At 41.8% G+C, this 25,802-nt stretch overlaps 1 protein-coding gene across 1 annotated transcript; it reads left to right on the top strand.

Annotated features, from left to right (window-relative positions):
• Positions 1–12,767: 12,767 nt before the first annotated feature.
• On the top strand, positions 12,768–13,391 carry SOCS1 (suppressor of cytokine signaling 1). The gene has a single exon (XM_054391328.1). It carries the CDS (start codon positions 12,768–12,770, stop codon positions 13,389–13,391), a length of 624 nt encoding a protein of 207 aa, XP_054247303.1.
• Positions 13,392–25,802: the final 12,411 nt, after the last annotated feature.

Genomic DNA, 25,802 nt, shown 5'->3' with positions numbered 1-25,802 from the left:
TCACCTTCCCATTCTTGAGTCTAGTGTTTCCCTCTCCCTGGCAAATCACACCTCTCCTACCCTTCTATTCACCACCACAAACAAACACATGTTGGCACAAAATGAACAGAAAATAACCACACTCAGATCTGCCTGTCACCTGCTAGTGGAAACTGGGAATTCACTGGAATTCAGGGAACTGGAGGCAGGTCACATGCACTTCACCCTTGATACCACAATTTATCTACCCATTTGATATTTTAGAGTTTCATGTTTGTTGTTCAGTTTCCCTGAAATTAACCTTTCAAAAAAGTCATTAAAAAAAGTCCCCAGTCTTTCAGGGGGATCAGAAACCAATTTCAGGAAGCACTGCTAACTTTGATGGTAAATGCAGCCACTGAGATTAAATGTATTCTTGTTTTTGTTTTTGTGTGTGTGTGTTGGACTAATTTTTTTATTGATTTTTTTTTTACAGAGACAGAGGAGGACAAGTGCAGAATGCTATGCAACTTTGGGCTTCAATACCACATTATTCTATATTGTAGACTTATCAGTGATAAGCTGGTTTTAGCAGGGCCCTTGAGCAAACAAGAAAGGAAGATGTGTTTTTTTTCAGTGCTTGAACCAGGAAAGCTGCTTTTCCAAGCCCTGACACCTGGAGCCCTCCAGTGCAGGAATCCCTTGGCACTGTTCCACTGACAAAGTGCACAGCCTCTCCCTGGTTGGTCTGTGGCCTGGTCATCAGTGACTGTGAGGAGGAAAATGGGATGCTGAGACTGTAAGAGTAGAACATAAAAGGAATGAAAAAACAGAATGAAGGGAGGAAAACATGGGGAATTAGGTTTTATCTTTTCAGCTAACTCATAATCTGCAACAGAGATGCATATAGCAGTGAGCTTTGGTTTTGATCTTTGAGTCTTTGCTTTTCATCTCTTCAAAAATAAGTCGTTTTTAGCAGTAACACTAAGGTCTGGACCCCACTGCTCTATTCTAGGTGCATTTCTGCTTTTCCATTTTGCTAAAAACATCTACTTGGAGATCTTTGCCCAAATGCAGCATTTTGAATACAGAAGTCAAGTCTAACAGGAAGTCGCACTTGCATCCTTCCATAGCCACGGCATATCCATCACGTTTCTATTAAAGAACCAGCATATATTACAGAAAAAATGTCCACTCTGCCTAACAAAGAAAACAAATCCTGAGAAATGTCCTAAGATTACAGACATTGTACTACTGATACTGTGTTTATATACTACTATAACTGAACATCTTCTGAAGGGCTCTGATGAAGCTCCTGTCAAGCCTTTAGCAAATAAATCTAAAATCACTAAAGATTTTCTCCTGACCAAGACATATGTGGTTAAGCATGGACTTGGAAAGATACTGGCATTTTTAATGTACCCAGAACTTCTCTGACTCTAGTCAAATCTCTCAGGATATGCAGGACCTTGCCTGTAGTAAGTGCTCCACCTTCACTGTGTGTAAGTCACCCATAAGCATCACAAAGGAATTAACTAACTGGAAAATCTATACTCCCTATTAATATTTTAACCTTTCTTTATAGACTCAGAGAGAGGGGACGTAAAGCTATTTATATGGGAAATCATGAGAGAGGCCACAGTATTTACATTGACATTCATCAGTTCATTGGTGTTTCTTGGTAGCAATGTGCTCAATTGCATCTGTTTGCCTATAAAAGTTCTTCAGGGAAATAGCCCCAACACTTAACATTTTAAATTACCTCTGCTTTTTCTTGACAACTTATCACCCAGCTACTCTGAATTTTTAAACTGGTTATTAGAGAAATGTAATTACAGAACTTCATTTTAGGTATCATAGAATCATGGGTTGGAGAGGACCTTAAAGATCCCGTAGTTTCAATCCTTCTGCCACGGGCAGGGACACCTTCCACTAGACCAGATTGCTCAGGTATCTACTAAGGCAGCAGTTGCCTGCAGGATGCATAAATTTGTATTGGATAGCACTGTAATATCAAGAACATACAGATCATTCAATTTAGAAGTAAAGCCATGAAGTCATGGTATTGCTGCAGAAACTGAAAGGTTATTGTGGCCACACTCCAAGTCACGGTGTGACACAGAGCCAGGACAGGACAGCTGGAGCAAAGAATGAAAGAAAAGAATACATTTAAATTGTTTACATATAGGAATAGCTCCAACCACCTTACTAAAAGGTTTTTCTGGATTCAAGTTGCATTAGAATGACTTGTGGTTTAGGCCATCACATGTACACACATACATTTACTTGCACATTCAGTAATCTTTTGAAAAGTCACCTTGGCAAGGTCAATTCAATTTGTGGATGTGACTAAGTCTAACACTTCCTTTAGACTCATCAGACATTTTGCCAGTATTTTGACATTGTTATGAACTGAAATAAATCTGCAATTGAAATACAGCATAGCATTTCTCTCCAGTTTAAGATAACTGGTAACAGCACTCCTCACAGTGTGAGGACAAAGCTGTCCTTAATAACTGAGTCACCACAGACATCAAACCTCCTAACAAGCAACTCAGTGAAATGTCTCCAGAACTCCAGGGGGAAATCCTCCGGGCTGGGCGCTCTTCCCACTTTCATATTCTCAATTACCTAATTTACTGATAGGGGATACCAAGGCTAATATATACTAAATTTACATACTTTAATACTTCTGATTAATTAATCCAAAAACGTGTAGTGAGGTCTGTATCTAACTAATATCTATATTTCTAAAATTAAAGAATGCTTCATTAATATCATTGGATGATGTTTCTAATTTACCACTTTAATAACAGATGCCATAAATTCTACATTTAAAGGACTTCTGTGCCAGAAATTGTTGTCATATTCTCTTGATTCCTAGAAATTCTGCTGGAGTTGGAATATGGTGAAGATAATGTATTATGAACACACAGCTTGTTGAGTTCACATGTAAAAGTAGCTGACGTCTGCAATACACCTGGAGAGGGAGAATGTCTGAAGAAAAAAAATCTAATTCTTTTTTCCACAAGAGCAATTATGGTGTGGGGTTTTTTTGTTGCTCTTTGTGGGGGTTTTGTTGTTTGGTTGTTTTTTGGTTGTTTCTTTGTTTGTTTTCTTTTCTTGGCAAATGAGGAATTAATATTTGTATTCTGACTGTAGACTGTTGACCAACCTATCAGAATTTATCCTTCTTTAGGGACAGGGGAGGAACAAATCTGGCTAATTTCTCAGTATTTTGAAAACTGAGAAAGTAAAATTCCTATTAGTTACTTCTTGCCTAGATCTTTGCAGACATATAACTGGACAAGGCCATAAGACAGTAATAAAATTTATACAGGATCTAGCTGTATAGCACAATAAAAGATACATAGTTTCTGTATGTTGAGCGTGGGTATTAGGTACTGCAGGATCTTAACATATTCCATCATCATGTGTTTGGGTGGGTTATGACTTTGAGATTAGACTGCAAATGTAAAAAAGATCTGTCAATTAGGATAGATTGCAGTCACAGTAGCAATATGGAGGTTAGCATAGCATGCAGTAGGAAATCCCACAAAAGATATTTTCTGAAGGCTGAGTATTAATGGTGGTTTATTCAGATCCAAGCTTGATGCCTTCACATATTAAATGTTCACCCCAGTCATCTGGAAGTGTCTCAGTGCATTGTCAAAGAAATATGATTGTCCACCTGGATCTGGGTGAAGAGCCACAAGATAGTGCTATGACAGAACCTGACTTCTCACCTTCCTATGTGCCGCTTCTGTCTCCTATAACAGCACTGTATTGGTCTTTGTTCACTTTAAGAACAAGACCATTATTTTCCTCTTAATTTGGATTACTGAGTCTCTCTACATTCAAGGAAATAAAACTGAGATTTGGGTCCATTTGACCATATTAAGAATGAAGTTTAATCAGCTTCTGTGGACTGAAAACCAAAGATGAGGGAACATTTGAGTCATTTGTTCCACCTCACCCCAACCATAAAAATGTCATGTGTTGATTATGGCCATGAATGAAATGCATCAGAAACTGATTCCACAACCTTTGAATTACTTCAGCAGAAGCTCAGCATTTGCATGTGCTTTGAACAGATGGAATTATGGGAACATCAAAAAGCAGCAACACTGATCACCTGCAGTAGCAAATACAAACTTGTCACATAAATGGAGCAGGACACAAATTAAACAGGCACTGAAAATAAAGAGAAGTAGTAGAAAATATCTGTAAGAATGGGAAACTGTAAAAGCAGAGGGTAATGATACCATTAAAATAGTAATCAAGAGACACTGGGAGCCTTTTTGGATTATGAACTGACGTCTTCCTTGGTGTCCTCCAGGTTCCCATTTAAAAATAAATTTTCACCCAAGCCGTTTAGAACCTCTCCTGTGCTCTCTTTACAGTCAGCATCCTCTTTCATGTTATATGGATATATAACTGAGGACTCTAACTACATGTTCAAACAGTAACCTGAGCTCCAAACCCCATAACAGAGTTCGGTGCCATGGCTGATTTTTCTGTCTACATTACCACTCTCTTTTCATGGGCTTGGGATCTGAAAAGACATGAGATCAAGGAACTGGAGAAACAGAATCTGGCTTCAACAGCAAGGCAGAGAGGTGCTGGGACATCACAGAAGGTAATGGAAAACCAGCAGAGGTCGGTACTGACTTCATTTGGAAAGGATCATCAGGTATTGAGGTAGCCAGACCGAAGTAAAATTAGCACCTGGCTCTGGAACTCAAGATCAATGTTTCTCCAGCCAGCACTGAAACCACAGTAGTCCAGTAAGGGTATCTGGAAGCCAAACTACCTTCATATGGTTCTAAGATATCCATCCAGTTCTGCATTTATAGCAGCAGTTCCCTTCCCTGAAAGGCAGCCTGCTACCTCTGCAATTAGCACGAACATTATTTTCAGAGATGCAAAGTTCTTCCATCAGTTGTGGAGTTATGCACACACACACTCCACCAAGCAACACAGAGCTCTCATTCATATGAAAAAACCACCAGAAAGCAGGCTGCCCTTTCACAACACTTTTACCAACATTTGAGGCTTTCCTTTTTTTTTTTTTCCCCCCTCCACTGAACTAATTACAAAGAAGGATTTCTAAACTACTTGAACATAGAAAACCCAAACCACATTTTTTGTATGGTTAACTGTTCCATTTAGTCTGGGCTCAAGGAAACCAGCATTAACTACCCCAGAAGAAAGAACTAACATAATTTAAAATAAACAATTCCAGAATAGCCAGCTTAGAAATAAACTTACCTCATAGCTTCTGACAATTTATTACTTATCTGAAGTAATAACATTTTATATCTTTTACAAAGATGTATTTCAGCAATCTGGACTATACAAAGGAACTTATAGGAGGGAGAGGCTCAACTCTTACTCAATTTTAGTAAAGAGTTAAGTTTAATTCACTTAAATTCCACTGTGTTTCATCTTAGCCAGCAGAAATAGGCACTTTCTCACAACTAATATGCACAGTGATCCTTTTTAGAAGACAAGCCCACTGATTTCTATCATCCATCCTAGCTGGAGGGAGTCTGAATTGTGCATTATCAGCTGAACAGCACAAATTCCAGTTCAGACAGAAATTATTAATTCTGTGGCGACTGGCTAGCCCTTGTCTAGGTAGACATATGATGCTTATCAAGGCTTGATAATAATTGGTGACATTTCAAAATGTGTTTTGTTCTTGGCATAATGACTTGTGTATGCTGTGACAACTGTGCCATACAAACATCATTCTTCAGTGATATCTAGCATGACAATTAATATCAGTGTAAAGTGGGTTATTATTTTAGCCATTTTCCCCAGGAGTAAATGACTAAAAGGATATGAGGATGGAGCTGTACTAACCAGGGCCACTTTATTGGTATAGGATAGTATAAAGTGGTGATGCATAAAGAAATGTGTAGTCACAACAGTCACATCTTTTGGGCATGTCTCAATTAACAACGTCAAACTCTGACCTTCATACCTAGTTAAAGCGGGTGATGGAAGTTCACACTCCTGTCAGTGCTGCTGGTTTCAGTGCATCTGAAAGCAAACTCAGAAACAGTGTGGTGTCTAATTTACTTGTAAAATCAAAGAATTCCGATTTTAGGGGTTTCATTTAAATGTAAATTCAGATTCTGGAGAAGAAAACAAAACCCACTAAAACAGGAAGCATGGTATTGTGGTTAAGTTTCTAGTATGGGGCTCTGAAGACCTCAATTATGTTCCACTCCTAGCCCTTCTGCAGACTGTCTCGCTCTGTGACTTCAAGCAAATCACTGAAATCTCTTGGTGCTTCGGTTCCCCATTCTAGAGATGATGGTGCTGACTTGGTCAGCTCAGATAATGGGTGCTTCTGCCATTTGCAGTATCAGCATCAGAGAGGCTCTAACCTCAAAACACTCAGTGAAGTACCTGACCCTATTTACTTGAACTGTTCTTAGAAGCAAATAGCAATTTATTAGACTTGAAAAATAATCTGATTTCTCAGTGACAATTGTCTTCGTAACGATAAAATTCCTATATTAATTCTCACACTGAGCACCCACTTGCTATACCAAACAACATGCTATTTCACAGACACCTTGGTCTACCAACTAATAACAGAATCAGTGTCTGCTTCTATTCTCAAAAATTAAGAACAAAGCTGGAATAGGGAGTTCCCGATGCCTTTTAAGTTTTTTGTTTGGGTTGGGTTTTTTGGGGGGGGTTTTGTTTGTTTTTTCCCCAGACTGCTGTCCCTGCAGGGGGGATGAATTCAACAGCAGGTGGAGTGCCCCAAAAGGGAATTCATAATGCTGAATGTCATACACGGTATCACAACTGCCTCCTTCTCGGTGATTTCACATGTGACGAGATGCTTGGAGCATAAAGGAAGCTCTGCCTGCATGCCACTGCTGCTAGTAGGGCTAGGAGTGTGGATTTTGAAAACCAAACAGGTAAATGTCTCTCATATCCCAAATAGATACTGTACTCTCCTGCCTTCAAAAGCATATTCAGAAACATGTTTTTTTCCCTTCTCTGTCCTGGCAGGCCTTTCCTGGTATGCATATTCCCAGTGCTTTCTGAACAGATTTCCTTTAGCCTTTGACCTGTTTCTAGCTAGCAAGCTGTGCTCCTGCTGCACAAATACCTAGTGATTCTTCTGAGTTTTCCAGGCCAATGTTTAACAAAATAAGGGTAAGAACTTTTATTTTTAACACAAGATGAGTTTGTTCTTTAGTATAGCCTTTGGAGACTTACTGAGACAACCCTTCAGACCAAAAGCATTTACTTTCCTGCTCCAAGAAACAAGGGAGAAAGGGGTATAAGAAAATGCCTCCCAATCATTTTCTTTCTCTCCAGACATAGCCTTTCTTTTCTGAGTCCATCGGCAGGAAACAAAGGGAACACAATTTGTTGCTCCATGAGGAGCAAAAAGGACATTTCACAAGGAAGGCTTTACATACCAAAGAGACTCTAAGTGTAATTCAACTTGCAATAAGCAGTAAGTGCCCATTAAGCTGAGTGATAAGAGACAGAATCATCTGAACTAGCAGCTGTACTTTCAACTTCAGTCATTTCTAGAGACTGTGTGCCCTGCCCAGTAGCTCTGCACCAGCTCCAAATTTACTCACTGCCCTCTACCGGGTAGAGAAACTTCCTTTTATCCAATTCTGCTGGCATGGAGCTCTTTCCAAGGCTCAGATTATGGATATTTTAAATAGAGGGAGAAGAGGTAGGAAAGGAAACAGAAGTGGGCAAAATTGAAGATATCCCAAGAAAGCCCAACTTGGTGACCTTCAAACCTAAAGCTCTGTCTCCTCCTGCCACATAATCTTCATTCACTGTACAAGTCTCCTTCACATATTACAATTGTTCACTTCTCCTGGGCAAGCCTTTTTAAGGCACCTGATGGAGAACCCTAGACCACTTTCATTATGATTCACATAGAGATGGTATCAAACTCATCAGCCTGACACACCTGGCTTTTGGTGTCCAAGCTGGCCAGCTCACTCCAATGCTGTCCTCAGTGACTGGGAGCTCATCTACCCATTCAAGCCAGGCTCTGAAGCTTTACCACTAAATCTTATTACCACATTCCTGCTCAATGAAGACAACTTTTTGGACCAATACTTTGTCAATTGCACTACTCGGTACAAGAGAACAGACTGCACGTGCACCTGGAGGATCTTTCTTTCCCCTGTGGTCTTACAAAATTAAATATTACATGAGAGTAGAACAGCTTTCCTGGCACTTCTGCAGGAACCTACAGCCAACTTCCATCTCACCTCAGAAACATTCATACCACTGTGCTGCATTTCAGCCACACCACCCTCCACTCCTTAAAGCCACAGTGATGGTAGAAGCCAGTGGTGCAGTAGCAGAAAGGTAGCTGGGCTGGGTGCCTCAGGGGCTAGGTGAGGAGTTAAGAGGATCTGAGCTGTACTTTTGGCTCTGATCTGCCTTATTGTGACCCAGTTAAGAACTTCAAACCCCTTTCCTTTAGAGTAGTGTTGGGGAGGAAAGAGACTGTCTTGCCTAAGCAGACTTTAAGCTGATACAGGCAAGGCCTAGCTCATGTCTGAACACGAAGAGTGCCTTATACAAAACAGCCATCGAACCTACTCATAACATGGAACACACTACACCAAAGCAGGTAGTGGCAAAACATTTCTCACTGTTGCACATTCAAATTCTAAAGTAAGTTTCAGTTCCACCATTCCTTCATGCTTTTGTTTTACACAGAAAAGCAGCTGAGCTTCCCTTCCCCAGCTCCTTAAGCCAAACCTTAGCTGAAGCTCAGCTACTCAAAGTTTGCAAGAGAAATCTGAGCACAAAGCAAATGTCATTAATGACAAGCTCCATTTCTCTCAACTCATAACAACTAAAGCATTCTCAGAAATTTCCAGGTTCATCTATTGTACACTGGCTGCACATCCCTTAAGATGCTATATTGGTTAATTCAGTCTGTGATCATTCCAAAAAGAATGTTCAGAAAATACATTCCCTCAGCTTCCCGAAGGACAACTCACAAGCCCTCGCCTGCCCCGGTCGCCTTAATTGTTTGACAGAAACATTTCCTTTTCATTGTCACAAAACAGCTTGTTGACTTCAAGGGGAAAAACATCCTCTCTTTGCTCCTGATGTAAAGAACCATTCTGGCTGCAAAACCCAAGTATCATACTGCATGTTCCCAACCACATCTGTTCTGGAAGCAACATGTTCATGGAGTGATTCCAGATTCAAGGGTCAGTGGAATTCCTCCCAACATTTTTTTATTTTTGGACATGCTTACTCAGATGAATTTACTGAACAAGGTATGTATTAGGGTGCTTGGCTTCCGAAAGGAAAAGGAATTATCAGAATAAAGACTTCATGGCCTTTTAAACAGATGTTACTTACTACTGTAAGAAAAATCCTCTTTGGCAGAAAGCACTGGGGCCTGCTTGAAGGTGCACATAAAACACTGGCTTGCCACTTGAGGTTTCAAATCTCCCTCTGGGCAAACAGAACAGCCTCCCAAGCCTCTTGCATTGGCTTCTGTTGCAAGGCTATAAATACAGCTGGGGATTTAACAGTTACTTTTAAATCTGGTGACTCTGTAGAAAAAAACACCAGGGAAATTCGGTTCTGAGAACTCAAAACCCATTGTGGTGTCTGCAAGGTCTTCTCAGTAGAAGGGTCATTGATTTTCCTAAATATTTTTCTCACTTTAAAATTATTACTGGTCTAAATTTCCTCCCATTCTTGTACATTTAAGTTACATATTAAGTCCTCTCACCTGTTCTGTCCATGCTGACCTGGCAGCTGTGAGGAGAACAGCTATCTTCACCTGAAAACTTCTGTCGCTGGGTGCTTGTTCGTTTTTCTTGTATTTTTTTCCTTACGTTTTGAGCTGGCTGCCAGGTCTGAGCCTTATTCATCACCTACCTCTAGTGCCCCCTCGCCTCCCTCGGCCCTCAGCGCCCTGAGGCAGCAGCTCCTGCCGGGTCCGCCCGACCCTGCACCCGCCGCTACCTGGGGCAGCCCCCCGCACCACCGCCTCGCCGGGGCCATCTAGCGCCAAACAGGGGAAAAACAAAAAGACAAAAAAAAAAAAAAAAAAAAAAAAAAAAAAAAAAAACAAAAAACAAAAAAAAAAACCAAACCAAAACAAAAAACCCCCACCCACCCAAACCCCTAAAACCAAACACCACCACTAACGCCAGATTTAGCCGAGCAGAAGAAACAAGGTCACCCGAGGCCGGAGCCCAGTACCGGCGGCAGAGAGAAGGGTGGCAGGGAGCACCCAGGGGCGCGGGGCGCGGGGCGCAGGGCGCGACCTCACCGCCAGCGCTCCTCCTCCGCGCGCTCCGCGGGTAGCTCAGCTCCGCTCAGCGGGGAGGGGAGGGGAGGGCACGGGAGGAGAAGGGAGGGTACGGGAGGGGAGGGGAGGGGCGACGCCGGGCTAGCCGTGAGTCCTTCGGAAAGTGAAAGTGAAGGGGGGCCACGTGTTTTCGGAGAAGGCAGGGGAGGAGCCAGGCCAAACAAGCGCCAGCGCCGCCGCGTTAAATAGAAAGCAGAGGGGATGAAGGGGCCCAGAGGGCTGGAGGAGACGCTCGCCAGCCCGCCCAGCGGGAGCCCCTGCTCGCTGCGGCGCCAGGCAGGGCCCCCGCCCAGAGGATGTGCACCCGGCCGTTGGGGCTAGCACTAACCGCCGTGGCCAGGACAAGCTGCCGGCTCCGGCCGCCCCTGCCCGCAGCCAGCGCGTGTGCTGCGCGCTCTGGGGACGGCCCCCGCCCGCCGCGGCCCGGGCAAAGGTAAGGGAGGGTCTTGTAGTCGCTGTTACCAGAAGCGTGACTGAGGAGCCTGAAGCGTTGTGTGGGAGCATGGTGGCTTCAGGGGTTTCTGCCTTTGGCGAGGGTATTTTGGGGGGTGTTTTCTTGTTCCATTTCTTTTTCACCCTCCCTTTCTGGTTCCGTGTTCGTGCTCAAGACAGAGCTTTCGTGCCTGGTACAAAAAAAGCAGAAAAGCCAAGAAGGCGAACACGCGGCGGTTTGCACAGCCCCGCTCTCCTCCTGGGACTCCACACCCCGGCGGTGGGAGCCGGTGCAGCCCCCGGCCCGGAGCGCGGCGGCCGGATGGGATAAAGCGGGGGCCAGGAGGAGCTCCTGCCGGCGGCTCTGCTCTGACGGGGTCGAGGCCGGCAGCTCTCGCTTTCAGACGCTGAAGACTGGCGTGCCTCCCGCCTTTGCTCCGCGTTCTTCGGAAAGGCACCGCGAACTCTTTCTTGGCTATGGACAGCTTCTGTGATTTTTACATGTCGAACTTAGAGGTTATTTCTCACCAGCATGCTCTGAAATTTAATTTTTATTAACTTTAAATGTGAGCGATAATCCGGGCCCAGCAATTGGAAAAACTGACATCAGTTTCGTTCTGCTGTATAAAGAAAGCCCAGCGTTACTTTCAGCCTGTTAAGTTACTTGCTAGCATAAGGATTTTACAGCTTTCTCTGCTGTTTCAGGAGGTAATATGACATAAATGCAATCAAACATCAAGCTGTTAAATTATCACAGACAGGAATCCAGCTGCATGCTTTCTTTGAAATCCTCATTAGCATGTTACCCTGAACCATAAGATGGCTGAGGGCTTCATTTCTGAGAATACGTCAAGGTTTCTCAACCAGCTGCTGCTGCAGATCTATATCTGACTACAGGGATAAATCCTAAAATCTATGCTTGCCAGTAAGGTCAAGACAGCCAGCGGAGATGTATCGAACCGCACTGTCAGAGGTAGACATCTCAGGCCAAACTCATTCCTGGTGCTGCACTACTAATTCCTTTGAAGTAACACGAGGGATGAATTTAGTCCCTCATGCTGAAAGATATATCAATAGGAAGCAATTTAGATTGGGGCACTTAAAGTGCATGTGATACAAAAAACAGAGAGAGACTGAGAAGTAATGCTTTAAGGGTTCATAGAGGTTGATTTGTGTAAGCTAGTGAGGTTGTAAAACTGCTGTCCCAAGGGAAAGTTGGGGGAATGGGAAATTGCCATTTATGGCTGAGCCTCAGGTTAACAGGAGAGAGGAAAGTAGTTTTAGGATTACTGTGTAAATTGGCAGGGTTACAGGCTGCCCTTCCAAGTTACACTTCAGTCACACAATGACATCTATTTATCCTCACCCTTTTCCCCAGACATACTCAGCTGGAGGGTTTACATTTACTTCACCCCCTTTCTCTTTTTTTTTTTTGGTGTGTGGGGTTTTTTGTTTGTTTGTTGTTTTGTTTTTTACACAATGCACCACATGATGTTTTCAAAGTTCTGACATCTCAGTTGGTATTGGGGAACAGAGAGGGCAGTACAGAGAAATTTGTAACTGAGCTGTAAAACCTTGCTGCTTTGCTCTCTAAAAAAACTTGAGAATCTGATGGACTGTACACAAGATACATCCTGTGGAGAGTCTCCTGTCATTTGACTTGCTCTAGGTCTTGATAAAGTTCTATGGGCTCATAGCAGGGAAACTGCATTATCCTCTGTGGCTGTTAATAATCCTTGCTGAGTATTTTTGGAGCTTTGGACTTTGCCATAGTGATAGACTGCTAATCTTGTCAGAAAGCAAGCAGTTGTTTCTCCAGTATAAATTGGCAAATGAATATTTTATTTTATAATGGGCAGGAGGCCTGTGAATGGAAGACTTGGTCATTCAGAGATTGCAGTCACTTTTCTCTAGGGATCTCACATTGTGTCTTTCTTTGGCATTTCAGAATAGCTGCTGGAAAGCTGCCCTGCCGTAGCCACTGACGCTATGGAAGACCGCATCCGCTGGTCTAGGCTGTAGGATGGTAGCACACAGCAAAGTGTCAGCAGATAATGCAGTTGCAGCAGACCCGAGATGTCTACTTGACCCTCCAGTACCAGATCGTTCACAGGCTCGGGGCTACCATGGCCCAGGCCGGCCCAGCACTGTGCAGGCACAGAGCAACACACATTTCCGAACCTTTCGCTCACAATCGGATTTTAGTAGCATCACTCGAGCAAGCAGCCTGCTGGATGCCTGTGGCTTCTACTGGGGACCTCTGACTGTCAATGCTGCCCATGAGAAGCTGAAGTCTGAGCCTGAGGGCACCTTCCTTATCAGGGACAGCACACAAAAGAATTGCTTCTTTGCCATCAGTGTTAAGACTGCGACTGGGCCCATCAGCATCCGGATAAATTTTCAGACTGGACGTTTCAGCCTGGATGGCAGCAAAGAGACTTTTGACTGTCTTTTTAAGCTGCTGGAACATTACCTAAGCTCCCCGAGGAAGGTACTGGTTACCCCCCTGCGCAAAGTCCGTGTGCAGCCCCTGCAGGAGCTCTGCCGGAAGAGCATTGTGAAGGCTTTTGGAAGAGAGAACTTAAACCAGATCCCCCTCAATCCTGTTCTAAAGGACTATCTGAAATCCTTTCCATTTCAGATATAAGTACAGCATTAAGTGAATAGGAATGTGTGAGAGATGTGTAAAGAAATCCATCTTTCTGGGTTTTTAAACATGTTTGACAGTGAGCAAACTTATTTTTGTAGCAATTTACTGTATTTTGGGATGGAACCTGAACACTTGACTACTTATGTTTACAAAAACTGTTTGCACAAACCTGGGGTTTTAAAACCCCGGTGTAATTTTTCTGCCAAGCAGAATATTTTATTATTTTATAATATTTTTAATGCTATTAAAATAATAAACTTTATTGTGGAAGTTTTTAAAAAAGTAGTTTTTGCTGCTGACAAACTTCAACTGCTACTGTAGTGTGCAGTTGCAGGCAGGTCTCCATGTGGTCTTGTTCTTTGCCCTACCAAACTAGCCTGGTTTAGTGCTACTCCAGCAAACAGGACTCCTGCCCCAAAAAGCTTGGAAGGGAAAGATGGCAAGCAAGTAGAAAGTGTACTCAGGATGAATTTTTGAGGAATATAGCTCTTTCCTAAATCCATGAGAGCAGGAGCTGTATTAAGACTACAGTGGTGCATACTTTTTGAAAGAGTGAATCAAACCCTTGGCTGAACTAGATGCACCTATCCTAGCTTGCCTTATCCCTTAAAAGCTATGAGGCTCTATGCAAAGAAGAGAGTATTGTCTGAAATAACCAAACAACGTGAGCATTGGTAGGAAAAAATGAAACGTCCCAGAATAGCCATTCATACACTAAAAGGCTGTGAACACTGTATCATTATGATGATTTGGGGAAAGAGTAGCTTACTTCTCTCTTTAGCTCAGCATGCACAAAATTGCAAAGGTGCAGACCATAAAATGGTGCTGCTTGTCTTAAATTCCTGGTGATCTACAGAGCATAGACTTGATATTTTAAAAGAATCTATGACTTAACTCCATGACAGGATCCAGACAGCATAAGCCTATAGGTTTGCAGCTGTAATTTCTAATGGTAAGCTGCATTCAGAGAAAGTTAAAATACATTAGCATCTGTAGAAACTTGGGGATGCCATCACCAATTTCCTATCTGCTTATAAAATGCATAATCAGTGTCCCACAGAGCTGTAACTGAATCACTACCACCTGCATTATTATAAAGCGATTCTCCCCTCCCCCTAGCATTTCCTGAAATCCATGAAAAGCAGACTTAGAAAACGAGCTGAACCAAATCATTTCAAAGAAGGCACAGAGTCTTTCACAGAAATGTACTCTGTCAGCACAGATCTATGGCTCTTACAGTAACTGTAAGCAGTAAATGAAGTCAGAGTTTGGAAGACCAAAGGTCTAACCCTCTACTGTAAATCACGTTCCCTTTAAAGCTAAAGCTATTTTTAGGAAATGTTGAATACATGTTACATAGTGTTTCCTACTGAATAGTTTGTTTAATATCATTTACCTCTTACATTGCTGATGTTTCTTCAGAATAAATAGGTTTCCTCTTCAAACATGACTAAGGATCACTCTTGAGTGATCCTCTTGTGAAAAGAGGAAAAAGAGCATACAGGCAGTATCATGTGACCCTTTGCTGCTTCCCTAAAAATGCTCTTTGGATTGGCCCCACCTAGCACTCTCACATTCTTTCACCAGTCATCCCTGGCTGAGATTAGCAGACAGCATTTCTGCTTAATTCTGAAGTTGGAATTTGTTGCTAAATGATGCGTTTCCCCTCAACTGCAAGGATATAAATTGGGAAAGTAGAGAATGCTGTGCAGACCAAAGTGACTGTGAATGTGAATAGCTTTAAGAAGTTAAATTGGGAAAAAGAAAGTCTTTGTAGGGTGAAGGCTGCCAAACTGGTTTGCTGTCAGCAGAGATTGTTATCCCTTTCCCAATCTTCCCAGCCCCACACTACAGAATCTTTTAACCCTTCTGTCTTCAGACAAATGGCTTTTGCCTTGCTGTACAGAAATATAAGTAGAACAAGCACAATATAATTTAGAAAGTTCTCCACTACTCCTGATAAAAACAAACAAAACTAGGGGCTCCCTACTGATTGCAATCCTTAAAGCATAAGGATTGCACTCATTTAAACTTCTTCCTGGCAGAAAAAAAACCCTACTTTCTCCCTTTTATTACTTTAGAGTATGTTTAGCAGAAATTCTCTCTATCCTCTCACATGAATTTTTGTCTTAATTTGAAATGCAAACATAGGATATTTCAGAAAAAAAATAATCAAAACTATAAATATGGACAAGAAAGAATTGTATAAAAGACCTCATAAGGAACGAGGAGACAAAGCTGGCTTGTATTTTAAAGCTACTTATCTTTTCACCTACTTTACTCTCCCCCTTCCTTCCCTTCTGTCTTCCTCTCTGCCCAGCAAATAATGCAGTGGCTAGGCAGATCCTCAGTCTAGCAACTAAGAAACCCCAACCACAGTGTATGTGTTCAGTGTCTCTCTGCCTTGCCTTCTCTAAGAGCTCATGAAAGGGCTCTCTAAAATGTCCAATTGAAGGAGCATAGTAAGAGTTTCACAAAGATTTCTGTATTAATTCCATCTGTCAAATCTCTGACCCTCTGCTGAATAAAGTACCAGCAAGGTCAAACAGGGAATTTGCTGTATTCTGCACCTAAAGCAACGGAAATACAACAGTGCAGTGATTTTAATCTTTCCTGCTAAACAGTATGTAAAGAGTGGTGTTCCTAGTCCCTCCCCGTCTTGCCCAGCTCTTTCCTCTGACCTTTTCACTCCTGGCTGTGGTTGGAAAGTGAAGTAAACAGTCAATCTGGTAAAGGACTGTGGAAGAATTTAAGCCATGCTCAGAGGGAGAACAAAGTTGCATTTTCTGAAGAGGCTCCAATATTTATAGTTAGTGGGGAAGAGACTGCTTTAAAGTAATGCCATTTGCAGCACAGCTGTGTCACCTGCAAGGGCCCGGGTGGTGGGGGTCTGTCCCACAGAGAGCAGCACAATCTTACTGGGACAGTACCCAGCCCTGCTCCAGTGCAATGCTCCTATGGCCACAGACTTAAGTAAGACTGAGGCTTCCTTGCTTTTTAAAGACTGAAACACACATTTGCTTTCAGAGTAGGTTAATTTACATACCATGCTGCAGCTGTAAAACATTTGCTAATGAACAGAGCTAATGAATAGACCTGCAGGGGTTTAGAGAACCTGGTTAACTCAGCTGTGAAGAGTCACTGAATGCTCAGTAGGAGCCTCTTGAATGACAAGCATAACCTCACCCACTGTGAAGCTGTGGTCATGCTAATTCTGTTATGATTGAAGTCATTTACAAGAAGTGAGGCTTCAGCTGCAGTCAGCACTGATGCTATTTTCAACAGCCAAGAAAAAAAGTGTCCCCTAGGGCAACACACTGATCATATCTAGCCATCAATACTCCTCACCCGGCTTGTACTTAATCCTCTATTGAACAGTGTATCCATCTCCTTCCCATACCTTTCTTTCTCCTTTTCTTTCAGTCTTTTCTGTTGTGTTGGGCTGCCATTCAGTTCCTAGCTGTCCTTCCACCTGTCCATTCATGTTGCTGACAGCTGTGTGAGCAAAGCATTTATTCATTAATTCCAGCTGTGTTACAGCAACTTAATTTGGACTCTACATTGCTGTCTGTGCAGTTAAAGCATAAGCTAACAGCTCCATGTGCAGTAGGTTTCCAGCAGTGTCTCCCAGTTGCAAAGAAGTGCTATTCAAGACTTTTCATTGCCACTGACTTGACTGTTATATTTCTGCACAGTATTGGGATCTTGTCTCTGTATCTGATTTTTTTTCTACCAGTACAGCAGCTAAATTTGCTGCATCAGGGTCCAATTTGCTCTTTGTGTCACTATGGAACAACAGAAGCACATGCCAGCAGGGAGCATAAAGAAAAAAACAACTTCTTCCACCCATCCCAATACATAACCACTGCTCAAGTATGGCAAAGCAGCAAGGGCCTATCCAGTTGGGTAGGTAAGTAATATAAGGGGTTTAGGCTTTTACTTAGCTGCTGTGATATCTCCTGGTTCTGTGCCCTGTTTCAGTTGCTTTTCATAGGATAAATGGGCATCCTGGCTCTATTAAAGAAGCAAACAACTATTTGACCCTTCCTTATTCTACCACTAAATGGTGTCTTGAGAGGATAATGTGGACTTTGAGCAGCAGAAAAGAGATCAGTGATTCAATAGTCAAGATACAAAATATGTACACAGTTGAACATGTTAATGATGAGAAAGGAGAATGAACTTAGTAGCAACAAAGGAAAAAAAAGGGAAAATAGGAAATTTTCAGAGAAGATAGTAGTAAAGGGTGGCTCTACTGTGATGAACACTGGAACATTTTTAATGGTGGTGTCAGCAGAAGCAGCGAATAGGAGATGAGAAGATAGCTTTAGAGGGAAGGCACAAGTGGGATCAAATCTTGAAGTCTGTACTTTCCATGTAGCTATAAAGCCATCCTTTAAATGGTTACAATGCTCCCAGGTTAAGTCAGAATAGACTGAGGAGCTATCAGTGTACTGATAGATTAATGCATTGGCATTGGAAAGGAAGCCTTAGAATTCAGTTACCTTTATCTTAAACTGAACATCAGTGATAATTTCACTAATCTCTTCCATCTTTCACAAAATTTAAACTGAAAATAAGGTGCTTTGCTGTACTGCTCTAACAGGCACCCTAGAGATGGCATTAGCGCAAGACAGCCAGCAGCATGAAGTCATGGGAGTGTGGAGATGCTCCCAGCACTGTACTGTTTTCATGGATCCTGAATGGAAGGACATTTTGCAAGAAGATAGGGAGGGTACTCTATACCTGTTACTTATCTTGGAAAATCTGCTCTAGTCACATTTACACGTTGGGGGGAAAATAAAAATATTAACCATATTCAATATCAGGTTTATCACATCAGAACATACAAACAGCTAGAGTGAAATTTTAGCAACAGTGAAATAAATTTGCAGGGAAGATCAACTGTTCTATAGATAATATTATTAAATAACAGTAAGTATCCTTTTAAAATTAAATCTATGAGTTATGGTTGCATCACAAAAATTTCTTACTTGATAGTACCCCAGCTAACTTCACAGGTTGAGGGTGACATGAACCTTATCTATGCTGCCTTTTTGATACCAAAAGTATGCGCACAAGATTGTGTGCCATTTCCTGCCCCCATTCCTTCCAATCTGGCAGAGTATTTGCAAGTCTCCCCTGTGCCCTTCAAACTGAAACTGGTAACTGTGCTACATTTTCACCCTAACCAAACTTTCCCCAAATCAACTTCCCTACAGGAGAAACTAATAACTAATTGCATTTGAGTCAGATTGAGCTTTCAGACTGAGATTTTAGGCATCTTCTCTGGGATTTGAACAGTTTCTGCTTCCCAGACAGAAAGGTCTGAAGCACTGGTGAGACTTCAAATATCTTCAACTTTCTGCTAGGGACACATTAAGTTCAGTACAAAACACACTGGGAATACTTGATATCTTCTAATGTGCAAAATTGAATGAGTATCTCACAAGCCACTCTGGCCTTGAATTTTGTGAATAATAGTCATGTACATACTGGCCAGAGGGATTTTCTCTGGAGTCTAAATGCGAGTAAAGGAGGACAGCTTTTGTTTTAGTGGTAGATAGTGAGGAATATGAAATAGCAAGGCCTGCTGAAGCTGAATGGCACAAAGGATGCTCCAGTTCACCACAGAAGAACTTGGGATAGGAAAACAAAATAGAAAAGAACAGAAACTCAGCTTTTGGGTGAAGTGCTGCTGAAATGAGGGTTAGGACTCTGAACTCCAAACAAGGAAACTATCTCCTGCCCTGTGATTCTGGAATCTTGCATTATAAAATTTGTGCAAATTATCTATTAATAAATACTTTGGGTTAAGCGTTATAGTTCAGACTTACTGTGAGAGGCCCTCCCAAGGCATGAGGAAACCCTTGGTTTCATTCTGGATTTTACAAAAAAAATATTCTATACATCGTACTAATTTTTATGGTAATCTCTCTTCACTTTAAACTGTATGGATAATATAAATCATGCCTAAGTACCAAGAAGTATTTGCTGAATATTTTCTCATATGTCTTAAGTATTATTTTATATCTAGTTTTAAAACAAATATGCCTAACGAGGAAGAGGTTGTCTACATGAACTGCACAGCCTGTACTGTGTATGGTTTTATTATGCTCTGGAACAAATAAATGCTGGGTAATCTTTCTTCCCAAGAAGTGTAATTTATGCAGTTTGCAAAACCATACACGAGCTCATTGCCAAGGTGAACACGATGACAACTGAAATCACAGATAATGACTTATCCAAATCACAGATATTGACTCCCATATCTGCATTAAGAGATACAAGAATAGGGGTAAGGCTATGCCTATACACAGGTACACAGGTAAGGCTATGCCTTTCTCAGCTGTCCATATTATTTTATCCTTGCTTTCCTACATATCTCATTTCCTTTGTTATTTCAATACAGTTTTAAGAAGATGGTGATTTTCAAGTGCAGCACATTTCACATCCATCCAAAATATGTTTTGGGACTGGAATCTGTTAATACTGTATACAAGCTCCGTTGAAGCCCAAAGGCAAATGCATGTATTTGATAAACCCAACCCACAGACATAGTCCAAAATGGTATAAATAGGCTTTGAGTGAATTCAGGAGTGCATGTGTAGCTCCATGAGCATGAATGGTGGCCATTGGTGGAACAAAATCACTGCAAGGCCATCTAGAAGCAAATACCAGGTTTAACTTACAGCCAGTGGTCTTCGGGGTTCCTACAGCACCTAATTCAGTATCTAGTGAAGTCAGCAGAACTGAGCTCAAAACTAACCTTGAGAGAAAATGTTTTCTATCTGTGTGAAATCTGGGGAGACTGTAGGATGGCAGAGGAAAGCACCCTGGAAGGCTGTGAAATTTTGGAAGGAGGCAATGCATTTGAGAGAGACAGAGAAAACATGAGCTGGGTTCAGAAAGAATTTCACAGAGGGAATAGCAGCTGCAATGGCATACAGGTGGTTCTCAAAAGTTCTCTTGCCAGCTCTAATCTGCTATAAAAAAAGGAGTCCCAAGTGCAGACCAATTATACAGCTAGATTAGAGCTTTTTATCTAAGAATCAGACATGTTACATAATCCAACACATTTCCTAAAACTGCTCAGTTTCCACTGACAACACAGTGAAGGTCTGAGCCTTTATTAAGGACTTGGAGAAACCACTTAATCGATCACCATACAAAGTATGCTACTGTTGGTCCAAATTTCTAAAGCTTGAACTTATTGCAGGTCAGTTTTAACAGCCTCTCTTGCTTGAACTGAAATGAACTCATTCTCTTTTATCCAAGAGATACACATTAACTGCACAATTAAGATAATATTCTGATTGTAGAGGGGAAAAAAGGAGGAGGATGAGACACCTATTAAACACCTTCATAAGAAAACATCTTTCTAAATAATCATGAACGAAGTATTTATGAAACTCCCCCAGTCTGAGTCATAAAGTCTTCATGTAGCAGACAGATCATGAAAATAGCTTGTCCTCACTAGTTATAAAACATAGAGAAGTGGCTGGATTTGAAATACTGCCCATTGGGTTAGGTGGTCATTTAATCATTTAGATAGGGCAGGTTGGTCAAATGAATCTCAGGAAGTTTTGTATAATAGCACCTTGCAAAACTGTTCCAGAATCTAGATATTTGACCTGTGGAGACCACATGTCACCACATCGAAAAAAATTAAGAGAAAAGAAACTAAAAATAACTACAGTCTATTCACTTTAATCTTTTGTAGGTCTCCCTTTTGCTTAATTGCATAATGAGAAGCACAGATGACACAGTAAGTCACTGCAGCTCAACAGGCACTGACATCCAAACACATGAAAAACAAATCCCTTCCCTTTAATTCAAGTCCATCCTGCTTCCCATGATTTCCTGTCCTCCAGCAGAGTTCAGTTCCTAGGAAGAGTTGCACAATACAAATATACTGTTGCCTGTGCTTACAAAATAACTGACCTGCCATGAAAAAGCTGGCATAAATATTATCTCCTCTTGGTAACTAATAAACAGCTAAATTGCTTGTGGTAATGCTGTTTGCTGTTAATGGCATTTTAAAGAGACATAATGCTTACAGATCTAACCAGAACAGCCAGTGGCCTGTTCCACACACACTGTACAGCAACTGGCACATTTTACTCTGAAACAACTACAGCTGAAGCACATCTCTCCCAGGCACAGTCCTCTACATTTGCTGGTCAGATACGATCCTCCAGGAAATTATAGGCTGAGAAGAGGAAAGAGCATCATCAAACAATTCTTACTAATGTCATTGATGGTGGAGGAGGGGAAGAACCAACTTTCACTGAACTCAGTTTCTGCTTTACAAATTAGTTCAGGTTTTCTGCTCTGTATGGTTAATTTTAAGAGGTTTGAGGAGAATGAGCTAGTCAATATTCCACATCTGGTCCAGCTTTATTAATTTTACTGTAAGCTTAAGTGAAAGAAATATCCTCATATGATCAAGTTGGAGCTCAGTCTGTGACCTCTGTTTCAGCCACTTCAGGAAATGGAGCTGATAACACAGGAGCAAGTCCAGGAAAAGGAATTCAGTGTCTAGAGACTTCAGCATGCATGAGGGAAGGAACAACGATTTAACAGTAAGTAACTAAAATCCAGAAATATTTCTGCAACAATGACTAAATCATGAATTCTCAGATGCAAGGAGCAACTGAACCATAAGGTAACAGACCTCCCCTGTTCTATTCTGCTCAGACCAGAGAGATGCACTTCTGTTTGTACAATCTTGTCTCCACAGACCAACATGCCTTCCTCTCCTCCACAGAAGCCTGTGTAGTGCAGGACCTTCATCTCTGAGGCAGGCAACAAGGACTTAAACCAATTCCTCTCCCAGCACTGAATCTGTTTGGAAGCAAGTGCTCTGATTACAAGACTGGGACCAAAAAAATATATTTTTTTTTCTCAGAAAATACAACTACCTTGGGACTCTCATGTTCAGTTGTGGAACACTGTGAAAGGGCAAGGCCATCCATATACCTAAGACAACCATCTCCCAACAGTAGAAGTATGAAAAGAACAAATACTTCCCTGAATCTGTACTGGTCAAGGAAGTTTCACTATTGATCACAGAGGCAGCAAAAGCAGGAGCAGACTGTGCATGTATCAAGCTGACATAACAGGTGTTCTCCCTCCTAGGACTAGTCAATAGCCTTGATTTCAGCAGAAAGGCTTACTCACTGTATATGACCCATCAAATAACACCACCTGGCCTGCACTGAAAAGTGGCTCTGACATTAACAGAAACAGGATGTTGGTAGGTGACAGGAAGTTTAGGTGCTAGAAGTACAAGAAAGTCAGAAGTGCTTCCTCACCAGCTCTTGGTTTTGCACACAGATAGGAAGTATGTGGCCTATTTTAGGATAACCAGACTGCAGATGAAGACATTAGTCTTCTATTTGCCACTTCATTAATGATAAACTTGAATTTGGATGCTGTTATACTTCAGCAGCTTCTCAGTGCTCAGGTGTTTAGAGGTTCTGTTCTGCTTTTTAGTATGTGGTATGAGTAACACTGAGATTTCATGTCAGGATTCGGCTCCACTAGTGCCCTATAATCTTATTAGCTTGATTTTTTTACCAACACCAAGCTCTCAGCTTCTATGGAAAGGGGCTCAGTTGCTCTATGTGAACAAACAAAGCGTTACAGAGAAATTTCTATAGAGGCAACACAGGGAAATCATGTCACAAATCCATTCTGTCCTCCACCCTTCGCTTTCACCATAACTCTAAGATGCTTAGGGATTAGGATCTGCACTCACACACAATCAAGGGATGGGAATCCCCTTTAAAAAAACCTCTGCTGGCTTCAGAAGTCTTATAAAACTGCTGCATTGCAACCAGGCTGCAAGTAAGCAAAACAGAAAAAGGACAGAATGACAAGGATGGCTGTCCTGGCTTCCTCTCAAAAAGCTGTACAACCTGGAGGTGGAGGCCACACCCTCACCTGTAAGTAAGGAGTTGGGGGATTTCCCCCCTCTTTTATTGGAGAAATCTATAAGGAAACTAACATGGCACTTCCCTATTTCCGTGTCTCTGCCTGTGGGACTTCCAAAATCGTTACACAAGTTGTGAAACCTGCCCTATCTTCCCAGAGTGGGAGCTGGCAAGTAATAACCTGCTGGAACTGGGTAAGAGAAAAGGACAGAGGTAGGTAAACTTTCTCCCCCTGTGTCTATAGTGGCACCTGTAAAATGTTATGCAGTAAAGGAGGTGCTGGCTCTGAGCCAACCTGCTCTGGCAGGCATTAGTCATTTTAGCTTGATTATGGTCTAAACACAGCCACCCTACTACTGTTGGCAAGCTTGAATCTACCTGCCATGGACATAACTTCTGACAGGAGGAGTCCCAGGCACCTGTATCAGCTGAAATACATGGTGTCAGCATCTGGGAGACAATAAAAGAGGAGATGGGTGTGGTATAGATAGGCACACATAGACACACGATGGGCTGATGACTCTCCCTGCCTCTGCTGAGGCTATAGGAATACACTCACGTAAGGAAGAGCCAATGCAGAGAAGCAGAGTAATGATGGGAACATTTAGCATTGGGAAAGTGGTGCCCATTCACTCATGATGTGCTATGTGAAATTTCCATGCTTTTCCTTAAAATGGTGATTCAATATGCTTCGAGTCCTTACTTGGTGGGGCAAAAGCACTTACTTATGGGAAGTGAAAAAGGGCCACATTTCATCCAAGGAGCTATAACTCCTTTTACCATTCATATATATGGCAGATCCTGCTCCTCTTCCTACCAGTATAATTCTTTTCACTTCCCTTCTAGAGCTGCATAAACACAGTGCCTTCCATACATTCCTGTAGCACATACATTGTCCTGAGTGGTTGATCCTCCAAACTGAAATGGATAAGACACTCTCTGAGAAAACAGGCTTATTCTTAGTCTTTTTTGAAGGCCCCACACTGAAGTGTTAAAGGTAACCTGAAGGATTTAGTCCAACGAGCTTGACCCTCAACAGTGTGGCCAGTATAACTTTCTTTGAGTTGCTCTAAATCCAATTGTGTGCTCTCTTTGGTCAAGTCTGGTATGTCAAACCAGTTCCAATCTATATTTTGCATTCCTGAATGTGACATTTTTCTCAATAAATTTAGCTCTTTCCTGTAAGACAGTAGCTAGAAGGCTGCTGGTTGTATATTTTGTGTGATAGAAGCAATGTAGGATGGGTGGTTTTGAAACAACTCAAGTGTGATGTCACAGACCACTGAGGCAGTCCAGCACTTCCCTCATAACTTGGCCTTTCTCCATCCCTGCACTCCTGGGCCATGGAATCTCAGCTCATTCTTTATGGTGTCTCTCAAACCTTTTTAGAGCTAAAATGGCTAAAGAAAGAATCCAAGAATGTCAGAGCCACTGCAAAAAAGCAGCAGGAATATGTAGCTGGGATAAATTAGAATTTCTAGATTTTAGGATTACTGATGGTTCTGCTATTTGTGTTAATGCCCCCACTGTTGTAAATAAGTAACATCCTTGTGCATTACAGAACAAGGAGTGCTTCTAGGATGTACCAGCTCCCGTTTGCTTACCAGTTCTGGCAAATCAGTTATGCAGAAAGTCAATAAAGACAAACTTCTCCATCTAGAATAAAGTCACTGAGCAGCTATTGTATGAGCCTGCTGTTGAGTTTGGCAGGATTACGATGGAAACAAAATGCCAAACTGAAAGCATGTACCAAATATTGGAGAGAAATAATTCAGAGTCTATGAGTGATGTGGCAGGTAGGATCCAAACAAACATGTAAAGTAAATGATTTTGCTGCTTTTGCCACAAAAGGGGAATGATATGAAAAGCCTGCTGAAGAAAGAGTTGACTCAAAATTTTCTCTCTGTTAATTCTCCAGGAAGGATAAGTTAAAATTTTAAATGCTATATTTAGCTTTCATTCCGAAAACAAAACAACAAAACCCAAAAACCAACCCAAACCAAAACCAAAATAGCTGTAATTAAGGTTGAATATTTATGGAGTAAAATAAAAGACTGACCAAGAGAAAAAGCATGCCACTGACATCCAAGAACATTTTAGATTTACAGTGAACTGTACGAGCAAGCAATACAGAATTAAGGGCTCAGTTTTCCTCAGGCTTTTTAAGGTGGAATTCCCATTGAAGCTGCTGCAGAAAGCTAACAGATTGCAAAACTGAGTTCAAAAAAGATCTCAAAAGGATCTGAGTTTTTGCAAAAAAGTAAGAAATCCCTTTGGCATAAAAAATACTTGAGGGGCTGGGGAAAAGAGCAGCCTATTTTATTTGCCTAGTTACATCTTCCACATCAGGTCAGATTTAATTTGAGATTTCAAGGGTAGGGCCATCAGATGTTAGCTGTCCAGAAACTAAGCTCTCCTTGGGGGAAGGTTCTGCGGCTGAGTAAGAGCCTGAGCATCTGATCCAAAGGCC

This window comes from Indicator indicator, chromosome 22 (assembly GCF_027791375.1).
Source record: "Indicator indicator isolate 239-I01 chromosome 22, UM_Iind_1.1, whole genome shotgun sequence".
Taxonomy (NCBI): Eukaryota; Metazoa; Chordata; class Aves; order Piciformes; family Indicatoridae; genus Indicator; species Indicator indicator.
Note: the sequence above shows the minus strand (reverse complement) of the source record. Positions and strands in the feature narration are given on the sequence as shown.

What these genes read in the sequence shown, in the direction of transcription:
- SOCS1 (XM_054391328.1), top strand. Translation starts at nt 12,768, where the DNA reads ATGGTAGCACACAGCAAAGTGTCAGCAGATAATGCAGTTGCAGCAGAC.